We start from the raw sequence: 13,219 nt of genomic DNA, 5'->3' as shown, positions 1-13,219 counted from the left end.
GTATATTTTTATTAAATAACAATTTTTACGTATATTTTTATTAAATTACAATGTAATTTAAATTACAAATACGTAATTTAATAAAAATATTCGTAAAACATAAAGCCAACTGTTTTTACTCATCCAAAATCATTTTTAGTGTTTGAATTGTTTTATCAAGTGTGTGTACCACCCAGGTTCGATTCCCGGCGGGATCGAAGTTTTTTCGGCTCTGTGCTTGGCGTTTGGGGTGCACTTAGCCTCGTGAGGACAATTGAGTAGCTGCTTTGATCGAGTAGCGACCAGTGGCGGCATTACCAGTGTAAAAAAGATTGATGATTAATGAGAACTAATACTAAAGGAGGCTCTTAATAATGTTGTTGCACCCACAAAAGTTGCGAGGAAGCTCTTTGCTTTGTACCACAAAGCACTGATGATTTGATTTTGATAATAATTTCATTTTTTATTTATTAAAATCGTAGCTGCTTTGATCGAGGAGCGACCAGTGGCGGCATTACCAGTGTAAAAAGATTGATGATTAATGAGAACTATAGAACTAATACTAAAGGAGGCTCTTAATAATGTTGTTGCACCCACAAAAGTTGCGAAGAAGCTCTTTGCTTTGTACCACAAAGCACTGATGATTTGATTTTGATACTAATTTCATTTTTATTTATTTATTAAAATCAAGTTATTTGTTGTTAAATTTACCAGGCATTCTCGTCCACCTAACCATTCTAAAACCAACAAAAATTTAATGATAGAACTTGGTGGAGAGGTTTTGTGAATAGTCGACCTGTTCCACCAAACACAACGACTTAGGATATGTATGTATGTAAGTTATTTGTTGTTAAATTTACCCGGCATTCTCGTCCACCTAACCATTCGACTGGTTCTGATTTCAGGTGCTGGGCAAGTTTGAGCTCACTCTGCCATGTTCTATACTGGAGATCAACATTGAGCCATTTGTATGACCAACAGTTACTCAGAGGCGAAAGAACAAGGTCCCTCCTCATGCATTGCTCACTTCTAGTCTCTAGCTATTTCCAGCGATTAGAGTGTATCTTCCTTTCGGGATATGGTTGGAATGGGAATTGGTTACTGGGGTTATTTTCCAACTCCAACACCTTCGCAGATTCCCATAAGCTTAACCCATTTTTTGGGCCTCTTTGCCCCTGCACCTATGTGTCAGAGTGGGCTTTTTGTCAACACCTACTTTGCCTACAGGGGACTCATTAGTCCCATTCAAACAGTATAAATAAGCACTATTACTTATTATAAAACCTTACGTTTACATTTTAGCTTCAAGCACAAAGGTGAAGTATCACTTTTATGTTTTTTTTTTATATTATTATTAATTCCGTGATGCCCTCACTACACGGAATTACGTTATTTCGTCATAGTTATGTTTTTCTTGATTCGGTCCTATGAGGGTCTAGCAGGGGTTCTTTCAGTACTTACTTGTGGTGGTGGTGTAGTGGTCAAGGTGCTCGCCTGGTAAACAGGAGGGCGTGGGTTCAATCCCAGCCGAGGTATGGAATTTTATCAATATAAATTGAGTATTTGACCACAATAATAGTAGTAGCCTTCTGCTGGAGTAAAGGGACTTTTCAGTCCTATGCGAGCAGTATAAATAAGCACTGTACTATTATTATTATTAAGCACTATTATTACTTACCTACCTCTTTACTTTAATTTATGAGGAAAAGATATTGGATTTGAATCTCTCTTTAGCCTCTTGTAAATTATTAGAATATCGGCAGTATGACATTTCCTCCCGTTCCTCCCAGTATGACATTTCCTCAAATTCTTTTACTCTTCACTCTGTATACATTATTTTAGCATTTATTTTCTAGAAGGTAAAATGAAATTTGTCTTGACGTATACAATATAAAAAAAATCTACCTTGATTTAATTATAGTGCAAGGGATGTTCTTTCTTCTTTTTTTCAACACATTTTGAATGAAACAGATTGATTTTGTTTTGATCTTCGAAGATTTTCTGAACGCCGCACCTCACGTCTATTCCAGAAAAATGTATAACCGAAGCTAGTATACGGAAGCTAGTATCACATTCCGATACGGATGTAGGGATTCTACAAATATCAAAAAAAAAAAAAAAAAAAAAAAATTTTCTCCCAATCCCCGTGTCACATGTGAGGAAGAAGAAGCCCCATTCCATTGATCGTGTGAAATGGCTTTTAGCACCTCCCAAATTTGAATTTGCCCGCCTTTTGAGTTTTCTTCTTTGGAAATTTATTTAGTGCTCGTTGTAAGCATATGTTTTGAAAAGGAAACAGAGAGAGAAGGGAATTTTACCGAAAGGACATGGCAAGAATGGCGATTAATTAAAAAAAAAAAGAATGAAAATAAAGTGAAAGATTCCTTGTAAATTTGCTTCTAAAAAAGAAATTTTATAATCGTGTTAGATCTTTTAAGTGTTTAATGTTTTGTAGGGATTTATATTTGTTTATGAGAAATCAAAATGCAGAATGTTTCTAGTGATACAACAAATAACAACGAGAAGATTGATAAAGGGAACAGTACTCTTCAAGATCTAGGCAAAGTGTCGACTCCCCAGTCATTTAACTCCAGCCCGATTAAATCGGAATTTGATCCATCTTACGCCGAAATTTTCCTATCTGATACGTCTGATAGTGAAGATGACGATGTTTCTGAGGTAAGAGCTCCTCTCTTCCGTTTATCTTGTGATGACATCTTGTACAATCTACACTATCCATTAGGCCTATTTCGTTTTTACATTAGCTCAGACGAGACAAAAGATTGCGAGTATGTCTCTCTACGTAGCGTAGTAATTTCTATAAAATTCTATTCCCAACAATTTTGTGTTTTACATTCAGTGTCACAAATACGTGCTTATTAATTCATCTTGGCATAATATAGAATGCTAATGCAGGATATTATGATGTGAGGTAAAGGAGTATAGGTATGGTAAATACCTACTTCATTTTGTTCTCATAACCTAGATTTTTCTTTAGTTCTGAATTGTCTGTCATGAAGATGAATCAATCATAAAATTTCATAATATTCTGTCTAAAATCTGGGCATGTTTGATAGTATCCATAGCTCTCAATTTTCCTCGGGTAAAGTTGCATCTTGCAAAACTAGGTCACAAGATGGTTTCATACCCTGTAAAGCTAGATGCTTGCAAGTAAATGAAATGCATGTACCTAGAACTGCATTTCTTCATTGCTAGGTATCATCAAGCTAAAATTGACCTCTTTGCACTACCTTCTTTTATAGATCTAGGAAGAATGATCTTTTTTGCTACCTAGTCTGGTAGTTTACTTTGACAAATAAAAGGCAGTGAACTTTTCCTGTAACATGAATCTCTAATCCAAATTCTAAAAATTGCAAGAAATTCTGAAAAGTTGTGAATCTAGATTGGTTTTTAATTTGATCATGGAATATACTTATGGGCCCACTCAGCCTCGTGAGGAAAATGAGTAGCTATGACATATAAATGCGCATAGCGACCGGTGCCAGCATGGTAGGTAAGCATTGGCTGATAGGATTATTGAGATATTGGAAAAAAAACCTACAATGCTGCAGTGAGCACCAAAGTTGTGACATAATAACACAAAGAAACTGCATTTGCATTGGTTCCCAACCTGGGGGTATTAACCCCCCGAGGGGTAAAATACACTTTTTCGAGGGGTAAAAAGAACTAAGCGCTAAGTGAAAAAAAAGGGGGGGGGGGTAATGGCTAAATTTGAGCTTAAAAAGGGGTATTTGTCCAAAAAAGGTTGGGAACCACTGCATTATTTGTACGGTTTGTCCGATTTTGATGACTTTCATCGGGCCTTTGTGAGCATCTTATTATTATTTTATGAAGATGAGTGTTTCTTTCGTAGCAATGAAATACAACTGTTACATTTCATTAGACTTTCCCATTTAGGTGCTGGGTCAACACGAGAACACCAGAAAGTAACCCGTTGAAATATTTGCAATCGAAAAACGATGCCTTAATCATTGCCTTACTCGTCGTGTTGTGTTGCAGGTGGAAGCGTTCGTCATTGATCAGGATGACCTAGCGGACGAGGCTGAGATGGAAGAGAAGTATTATCTGCCCAGTGAAGAAGACTCGGAAGATCATACTGTAGATCCTGAGACCCAGGCTAGACTAGAAGCTCTACTCGAGGCAGCAGGTTAGTGTGCTATTAGTTATTGTATGAGATGGAAGAGAAGTATTATCTGCCCAGTGAAGAAGACTCGGAAGATCATACTGTAGATCCTGAGACCCAGGCTAGACTAGAAGCTCTACTCGAGGCAGCAGGTTAGTTTTGAGTTGATCACTTCCTTACAATGAAGTGACATGGACTAAGAAGCAACATAGACCAAAGTAACATAACATAAAGTAACGTAGGTACAAGGTACATGGATAATCAAGCCGCCCATTCCACAGAAAAAAAAAAGAAATGACGTCGCATTGCTTTTTGCTGAATGAGGAGTAAACTTTGTGAAGTTCGGAGAGACCTACAATATTTTTTAAAGTTTGACCATCCCAAAGTGACCACAATGTCCGCTTTTTCTGCATGTGTATCCAAATCATATCTACATCAAAAAGAAACTTCAAAGTGTTAAAAAATGCAAGTTACCTACTACTTAAAAGTAGTTTTTATGTTGCACTCCTAGACTTTACCTACTTTGTATTGCAACCATTTCATCACATTTAAGTACCTAAAGCAAAGTGATTGATTGTAAACATGACTGACCTAGAAATGCACATTTTGTTTCAAGGGTAAGTACTGGTGGATTCAACCATTTGAAATGGCCTTGATAAGAATTCGACTTTTTTCAGAATAAACTGTGTCCCAGGTTAGGTATAACAAAAAAAGAAGGTAATTGCTTACCCATGATTTTAAAGAGTAGGTACAGGCTGAAAACTAAAAAGTTTGTGTAGGTAAATACTCACATACCTACTGTTTCAAAATACATAATAACAGAATTCTCAAGTTATTAAAGAGACTGATGATTATTGCAGAAGTGTTTATTTTCTGATACATTTACCTATGTTCGTTTAAAGTTGCCAATATTGGTACGGGTAAAATCACTGATATTTATTTTCTCATCTATTGACAACACAAATAGGTAGACCACAAACCTACTTACAGATTTCATTTATTTAAATGAAGCCTCCATAGCTTGGTGGTCATTACACATACACTGGTCTAGCAAGCTTGATTCAATTCCCATCAGTGTCGGAAAAATTACTACATCACACTTTTCATTATTCACAATTTTCCTTAACAGGACTGGAATATTATGTTAACCTACAGGCCTGATCTCACATTAAAATCTATCAATCGGTCTTCCATTGTCATTTCATTTGATTTACTAACGGGAAAGTCCCAATTCACGAACAATTTCAAGGTTCAGTTACCTACCTAAGTATCTATGTAGTATATTGTAATACCTCTATGTACCTACTACCTACCTAAGTACCTAGGGTAGAAAATATCTGAAGGTTAAATACCTACTTCATTTTGTTCTCATAACCTAGATTTTTCTTTAGTTCTGAATTGTCTGTCATGAAGATGAATCAATCATAAAATTTTATAATATTCTGTCTAAAATCTGGGCATGTTTGATAGTATCCATAGCTCTCAATTTTCCTTGGGTAAAGTTGCATCTTGCAAAACTAGGTCACAAGATGGTTTCATACCCTGTAAAGCTAGATGCTTGCAAGTAAATGAAATGCATGTACCTAGAACTGCATTTCTTCATTGCTAGGTATCATCAAGCTAGAATTGACCTCTTTGCATTACCTTCTTTTATAGATCTAGGAAGAATGATCAATAAGGCCCTAGTCCTAGTCTCATGTTTAAAGGCATAGAAAATGTTAAAAAATTGACCAATATAGATTTTAATGTGAGATTTAAAATTGATCAATATAGATTTTAATGTGAGATCAGGCCTGTGGGTTAACATAATATTCGAGTCCTGTTAAGGAAAATTGTGAATAATGAAAAGTGTGATGTAGTAATTTTTCTGAAGATCATACTGTAGATCCTGAGACCCAGGCTAGACTAGAAGCTCTACTCGAGGCAGCAGGTTAGTTTTGAGTTGATCACTTCCTTAAAATGAAGTGACATGGACTAAAAAGTAACACAGACCAAAGTAACATAACATAAAGTAACGTAGGTACATGGATAATCAAGCCGCCCATTCCACAGAAAAAAAAATTTGGACCGATTGCAATACTTTCTCATTACCTTGTGTAGGTTCCCTATACGTAAGGGTAATAGAAAGTAAAAAAGAAATGACGTCGCATTGCTTTTTGCTGAATGAGGAGTAAACTTTGTGAAGTTCGGAGAGACCTCCAATATTTAAAGTTTGACCATCCCAAAGTGAATATGGAGGCTTCATTTAAATAAATGAAATCTGTAAGTAGGTTTGTGGTCTACCTATTTGTGTTGTCAATAGATGAGAAAATAAATATCGGTGATTTTACCCGTACCAATATTGGCAACTTTAAACCAACATAGGTAAATGTATCAGAAAATAAACACTTCTGTAATAATCATCAGTCTCTTTAATAACTTGAGAATTCTGTTATTATGTATTGTGAAACATGTTATTATGTATTGTGAAACAGTAGGTATGTGAGTACTTACCTACACAAACTTTTTAGTTTTCAGCCTGTACCTACTCTTTAAAATCATGGGTAAGCAATTACCTTCCAGAAAATAAATATCGGTGATTTTACCCGTACCAATATTGGCAACTTTAAACCAACATAGGTAAATGTATCAGAAAATAAACACTTCTGCAATAATCATCAGTCTCTAACTTGAGAATTCTGTTATTATGTATTGTGAAACAGTAGGTATGTGAGTACTTACCTACACAAACATTTTAGTTTTCAGCCTGTACCTACTCTTTAAAATCATGGGTAAGCAATTACCTTCCTTTTTTTTTGTTATACCTAACCTGGGACACAGTTTATTCTGAAAAAAGTCGAATTCTTATCAAGGCCATTTCAAATGGTTGAATCCAGTACTTACCCTTGAAATAAAATGTGCATTTCTAGGTCAGTCATGTTTACAATCAATCACTTTGCTTTACTTAAATGTGATGAAATGGTTGCAGTACAAAGTAGATAAAGTCTAGGTGTGCAACATAAAAACTACTTTTAAGTAGTAGGTAACTTGCATTTTTTAACACTTTGAAGTTTCTTTTTGATGTAGATATGATTTGGATTCCATTTTGTCAATTGATTTGCATTTCATACACTAGATCAGGCCCGTTTTTGTAGCAAAATTTGTTAAGTGGCCCTGTGACATGTACATATCTTTATCCAATGTGTAGAGGAAAAAACTTCCCAATGTGCTGTGTATCTTCATGGAACAGACCCCATAGGTCAGTCATGTTTACAATCAATCACTTTGCTTTAGGTACTTAAATGTGATGAAATGGTTGCAATACAAAGTAGGTAAAGTCTAGGTGTGCAACATAAAAACTACTTTTAAGTAGTAGGTAACTTGCATTTTTTTACACTTTGGAGTTTATTTTTGATGTACCTAGATATGATTTGGATTCCATTTTGTCAATTGATTTGCATTTCATACACTAGATCAGGCCCGTTTTTGTAGCAAAATTTGTAAAGTGGCCCTGTGACATGTAAGTACATATCTTTATCCAATGTGTAGAGGAAAAAACTTCCCAATGTGCTGTGTATCTTCATGGAACAGACCCCTGATAATAGGGTGTTGAACTTTCTCTTCTCATGAAGTAGACACATCCCTTCTCCAGCTTCTCCTGTTTCCAAAACCTAGAGTTCTCTCCTTACTTAACATGATTTTTACAATGTGTAAGAAACAAGAAAGCAGTCTTTTTCTTTTCAATATTCCTTTCACTTTGTCACACCTTTAAGTATTTTTTACCTTAGATACATAGGTAGGTTTAGGAACATACCACAATATTGCATAGTTAGGTAACTGAACCTTGAAATCGTACATGCAATAAAAAATCATTCAATTCACAGTTATCCAGGTCATAAAGTTAGTGTGTGTAGCAATGAATAATTCTTAAGTAATGATACCTAAGTAATAACTAGGTGTATGACTAAAAACAATAGATTGTGATGAAGTGCATTGGCAATAACCAATCAGCAATATCTACTCTTGAGTGAAAGGTAACCACTGCAGGCAAGGTTAATGCCTGGGACATTCTCTACCACCTAACTCTAAAGCTCGGACTACACTTGGACCTTTTTCCTTGCGTCTACGTAAGGTGTGAAGACTGTAAACCATGTAATGCTTGCGTTATTTCACATGCCTTTTCCACAAGTTTGGCCATGCCTCGGGATGAACTAGCGGGATTCCGGAGCGAAGCGACGGAATTCAGCTAGTATACCTATAATAGCCTGGTAATGTATGACCTCAGCAATTAAAGGATGCTGCTCCTCACATGCTTAAAAAATGTCATGTTCTCAAAAAAGGCAGTCTCAAATCAATAAGAATAAAATTATTATTGGTCGAGCTCCGAAATTGTGCCCTATTGCTTACCACACAAGTAGGTAGGTAGCCAGGAATGTGGTTAGGGAATAAGCAACATTGTAAGTCGTTGGTATCTGGACGGGGTACCGGTTTTAAGGTGCACTCAGTCTCGTGAAGACAACTGAGGAGCTGGTTTTAATCTTAGCAAAAAAGCAATATACCTATAATAGCCTGGTAATGTATGACCTCAGCAATTAAAGGCCGCTGCTCCTCACATGCTTAAAAAATGTCATATTCCCAAAAAAGGCAATCTCGAATCAATAAGAATAAAATTATTATTGGTCGAGCTTCGAAATTGTGCCCTATTGCTTACCACACAAGTAAGTAGCCAGGAATGTGATTAGGAAAATGGCTACCTACCTACAATCAATTTTCAACTCTCCATTGTCATTTCATTTGATTTACTAACGGGAAAGTCCCAATTCACGAACAATTTCAAGGTTCAGTTACCTACCTAAGTATCTATGTGGTATATTGTAATACCTCTATGTACCTACTACCTACCTAAGTACCTAGGGTAGAAAATATCTGAAGTCGTGACAAAGTGAAAGGAATTGAAAAGAAAAAGACTGCTATCTTGTTTCTTACACATTTTAAAAATCATGTTGGAGAGAACTCTAGGTTTTGGAAACAGGAGAAGCTGGAGAAGGGATGTGTCTACTTCATGAGAAGAGCAAGTTCAACACCCTATTATCAGGGGTATATTCCATGAAGATACACAGCACATTGGGAAGTTTTTCCCTCTACACATTGGCTAAAGATATGTACATGTCACAGGGCCACTTTACAAATTTTGCAACAAAAACGAGCCTGGTGCTTTGACTTTTTCATCATCAATATGAATTCCGTTTTCGTCAATCACATGACCAAGGAATTTTACTTTAGACACATTGAATATACACATTCCACAAAAGTATGGAATAATGAAAGTTACAAGTGTAAAAGTTACAATAATAATAGGTAACTTAGATGTGTAAAGTTAGAACAATAATAATTTACTATGCAAACTATTATTATAACTTCTACACTAGAAGATTTTCATTAGACCATTCTGTGATGGAATGAGACACAGTGAAAGTAACACGCACAAACCAAAAATATCAAGCAAGACAGGAAAAATAATTTGTTAGAGATTGGAAAATGGGAGGAATGTTTTGAAATGTTGAGATGACCACAAAAGTTGTTACATAAGTAAATCATAATCATATATTTTTTTAATTATGTGAGTGTAATTTCCACACATGTGAGTGTTTCCATGCAGTTTGATTGCTCAAATACCAATGTAAACAATTGGGATTGAACATTGGCAAGCACAATAAGTATATTCCATGATCAAATTAAAAACCAATCTAGATTAACAATTTTTCAGAATTTCTTATAATTTTTAGAATTTAGATTAGAGATTCATGTCACAGGAAAAGTTCACTGCCTTTTATTTGTCAAAGTAAACTACCAGACTGGCAAAAAAAAGATCATTGTTCCTAGATCTATAGAAGAAGGTAGTGCAAAGAGGTCAATTCTAGCTTGATGATACCTAGCAATGAAGAAATGCAGTTCTAGGTAGGTACATGCATTTCATTTACTTGCAAGCATCTAGCTTTACAGGGTATGAAACCATCTTGTGACCTAGTTTTGCAAGATGCAACTTTACCCGAGGAAAATTGAGAGCTATGGATAATATCAAACATGCCCAGATTTTAGACAGAATAATATGAAATTTTATGATTGATTCATCTTCATGACAGACAATTCAGAACTAAAGAAAAATCTAGGTTATGAGAACAAAATGAAGTAGGTATTTACCATACCTATACTCCTTTACCTCACATCATAATATCCTGCATTAGCATTCTACATTATGCCAAGATGAATTAATAAGCACGTATTTGTGACACTGAATGTAAAACACAAAATTGTTGGGAATAGAATTTTATAGAAATTACTACGCTACGTAGAGAGACATACTCGCAATCTTTTGTCTCGTCTGAGCTAATGTAAAAACGAAATAGGCCTAATGGATAGTGTAGATTGTACAAGATGTCATCACAAGATAAACGGAAGTTGTCTCGTCTGAGCTAATGTAAAAACGAAATAGGCCTAATGGATAGTGTAGATTGTACAAGATGTCATCACAAGATAAACGGAAGAGGAGCTCTTACCTCAGAAACATCGTCATCTTCACTATCAGACGTATCAGATAGGAAAATTTCGGCGTAAGATGGATCAAATTCCGATTTAATCGGGCTGGAGTTAAATGACTGGGGAGTCGACACTTTGCCTAGATCTTGAAGAGTACTGTTCCCTTTATCAATCTTCTCGTTGTTATTTGTTGTATCACTAGAAACATTCTGCATTTTGATTTCTCATAAACAAATATAAATCCCTACAAAACATTAAACACTTAAAAGATCTAACACGATTATAAAGATTTCTTTTTTAGAAGCAAATTTTCACAAGGAATCTTTCACTTTATTTCATTCACTTTTATTTTAAATCTCACATTAAAATCTATATTGGTCAATTTTTTAACATTTTCTATGCCTTTAAACATGAGACTAGGACTAGGGCCTTATTCCACAAATTACTCTTCACTCGCAACATTTTATTCTATGCACAGGGGAAATGTTGAACTGCTTGTCAATATTGTCCACACATGGGTTGAGAAGTGCAGAGTTGGTTGTGGTACAGGGTACAGACCACAGAGGTAATTTGCTTACATGTCACTCTTGAGCTGTTTCTGTTGGCATCAACTATGTGTGGACACAGCTTAAGATTTGCATTGCCTCATTCTTTTTAATTAATCGCCATTCGCCATGTCTACGGTAAAATTCCCCTTCTCTCTCTTTTCCTTTTCAAAACATATGCTTACAACGAGCACAAAATAAATTCCAAAGAAGAAAACTCGATTGGCGGCAAATTCAAATTTGGGAGTGGTAAAAGCCATTTCACACGATCAGTGGAATAGGGCCCCTTCTTCACTCACATGTTGTGACACACTGAGCATTGGAGGGAAAGTTTTTTTTTATATATATATATATTTGTAGAATCCCTACATCCGTATCGGAATGTTCGGTTATACATTTTTCTGGAATAGACGTGAGGTGCGGCGTTCAGAAAATCTTCGAAGATCGAAACGAAATCAATCTGTTTCATTCAAAATGTGTTGAAAAAAAAAAAGAAGAAAGAACATCCATTGCACTATAATTAAATCAAGGTAGATTTTTTTTATATTGTATACGTCAAGACAAATTTCCTTTTACATTCTAGAAAATAAATGCTAAAATAATGTATACAGAGTGAAGAATAAAAGAATTTGAACGGGAGGAAATGTCATACTGCCAATATTCCAATAATTTACAAGAGGCTAAAGAAAGATTCAAATCCAATATCTTTTCCTCATAAATTAAAGTAAAGAGGTAGGTAAGTAATAATAGTGCTTAATAATAATAATAATAAGATAAAATCCGCCCCGGGCGGGAATCGAACCCGCGGCCTAGCGCTTACAAGGCAGACGCGCTACCAACCAAGCTAACTAGGCTGGCAAGGACTGATTGAAACAGGACATTGTTTCTGCAGTTTGGCATGGGAGTGGTAACTTGAAAACAAGTTTAGTTTACCAACCTTGCCTAACCCAACCTGGTACATAACCACGACCTAATAATAATAATAGTGCTTATTTATACTGCTCGCATAGGACTGAAAAGTCCCTTTACTCCAGCAGTAGGCTACTACTATTATTGTGGTCAAATTCTCAATCTCGCATAGGACTGAAAAGTCCCTTTACTCCAGCAGTAGGCTACTACTATTATTGTGGTCAAATTCTCAAATTAGGTATTGAGGATAAAATTACATACCTCGGCTGGGATTGAACCCACGCCCTCCTGTTTACCAGGCGAGCGCCTTGACCACTTCACCACCGAGGCAGGGACCATTACACCACCGAGGCTAATGAATAAATGCCGAGGAGAGCCCGAACTTTCCGCAAATTTCCCTTCTCCGGAAGCCTCCGTTAGTTTGGAGAGTAGCTCTTCTGCCTTGTAAGTTGTAAGTTTGTGTTAATTCGTACGAAAAGTTGGGGGGGGGTGCTCCCCTATGTACATATGTGGCCCGCGAAGTACCTCCGAATGTAGCATGTGGCCCGCATACACATGGAATTTGGAAACCCCTGCTCTATAACAACCTTCCCATACCTGAAAGTCCAAGTTGAACTCAGCGACTAATCGCCTACGACTTTGCATTACCTGACTTCTTTCTCTTTACTTCCCCTCTTCAGACAGTCAAATGTCAGGACATCGTCGACTATCCTCGATTCGAATGGCGAGGGTTGCTCATCGATACCGCCCGCCACTACCTGCCTATGAAAACTATACGAAGAATTCTAGACACCATGTCCTTTGTTAAACTGAACATCCTGCACTGGCATATAGTGGATGATCAGAGCTTCCCCTATCAGAGTGTAGTGTTCCCGGATCTTAGGTAAGAAAATGGTATCCTTTGTCCGTGAGGCAACCTGCTGTTGAGCAGGAAGGTGGCTGTTAAGCATTTCTCTCTCTCTTGGGTCGGTACTAGGCTATGGTTGAGGGTCGGACGCCTATTTAGGTAACAATAAACCCAAGGATCCTGGATTCGAGCCCCAGTTCGGGCGCAAAATGTTGAGGGAAATCCGGTTTAAATTTGGCTTAGTTCTATCCCCCACAAAAACACAAATGTGAAAAAAAA

At 36.4% G+C, this 13,219-nt stretch overlaps 1 protein-coding gene across 1 annotated transcript; it reads left to right on the top strand.

Moving 5' to 3' along the window:
• Nucleotides 1-2,398: 2,398 nt before the first annotated feature.
• Nucleotides 2,399-4,152, top strand: LOC103520300 (ankyrin repeat domain-containing protein 17-like). Its single transcript, XM_008485388.3, has 2 exons — nt 2,399-2,658; nt 4,000-4,152. The coding sequence occupies exons 1-2, from the start codon at nt 2,464-2,466 to the stop codon at nt 4,150-4,152; spliced, it is 348 nt and encodes a 115-aa protein (XP_008483610.1). The 5' UTR covers nt 2,399-2,463.
• Nucleotides 4,153-13,219: the final 9,067 nt, after the last annotated feature.

This window comes from Diaphorina citri, unplaced genomic scaffold (genome assembly GCF_000475195.1).
Source record: "Diaphorina citri unplaced genomic scaffold, Diaci psyllid genome assembly version 1.1 scaffold3445, whole genome shotgun sequence".
Taxonomy (NCBI): domain Eukaryota; kingdom Metazoa; phylum Arthropoda; class Insecta; order Hemiptera; family Psyllidae; genus Diaphorina; species Diaphorina citri.
This window is presented reverse-complemented; position numbering and strand designations above follow the sequence as displayed.

What these genes read in the sequence shown, in the direction of transcription:
- LOC103520300 (XM_008485388.3), top strand. Translation starts at nt 2,464, where the DNA reads ATGCAGAATGTTTCTAGTGATACAACAAATAACAACGAGAAGATTGAT. An exon ending in AAGATGACGATGTTTCTGAG is followed by an intron (nt 2,659 to 3,999) that starts GTAAGAGCTCCT and finishes GTTGTGTTGCAG; the next exon opens with GTGGAAGCGTTCGTCATTGA.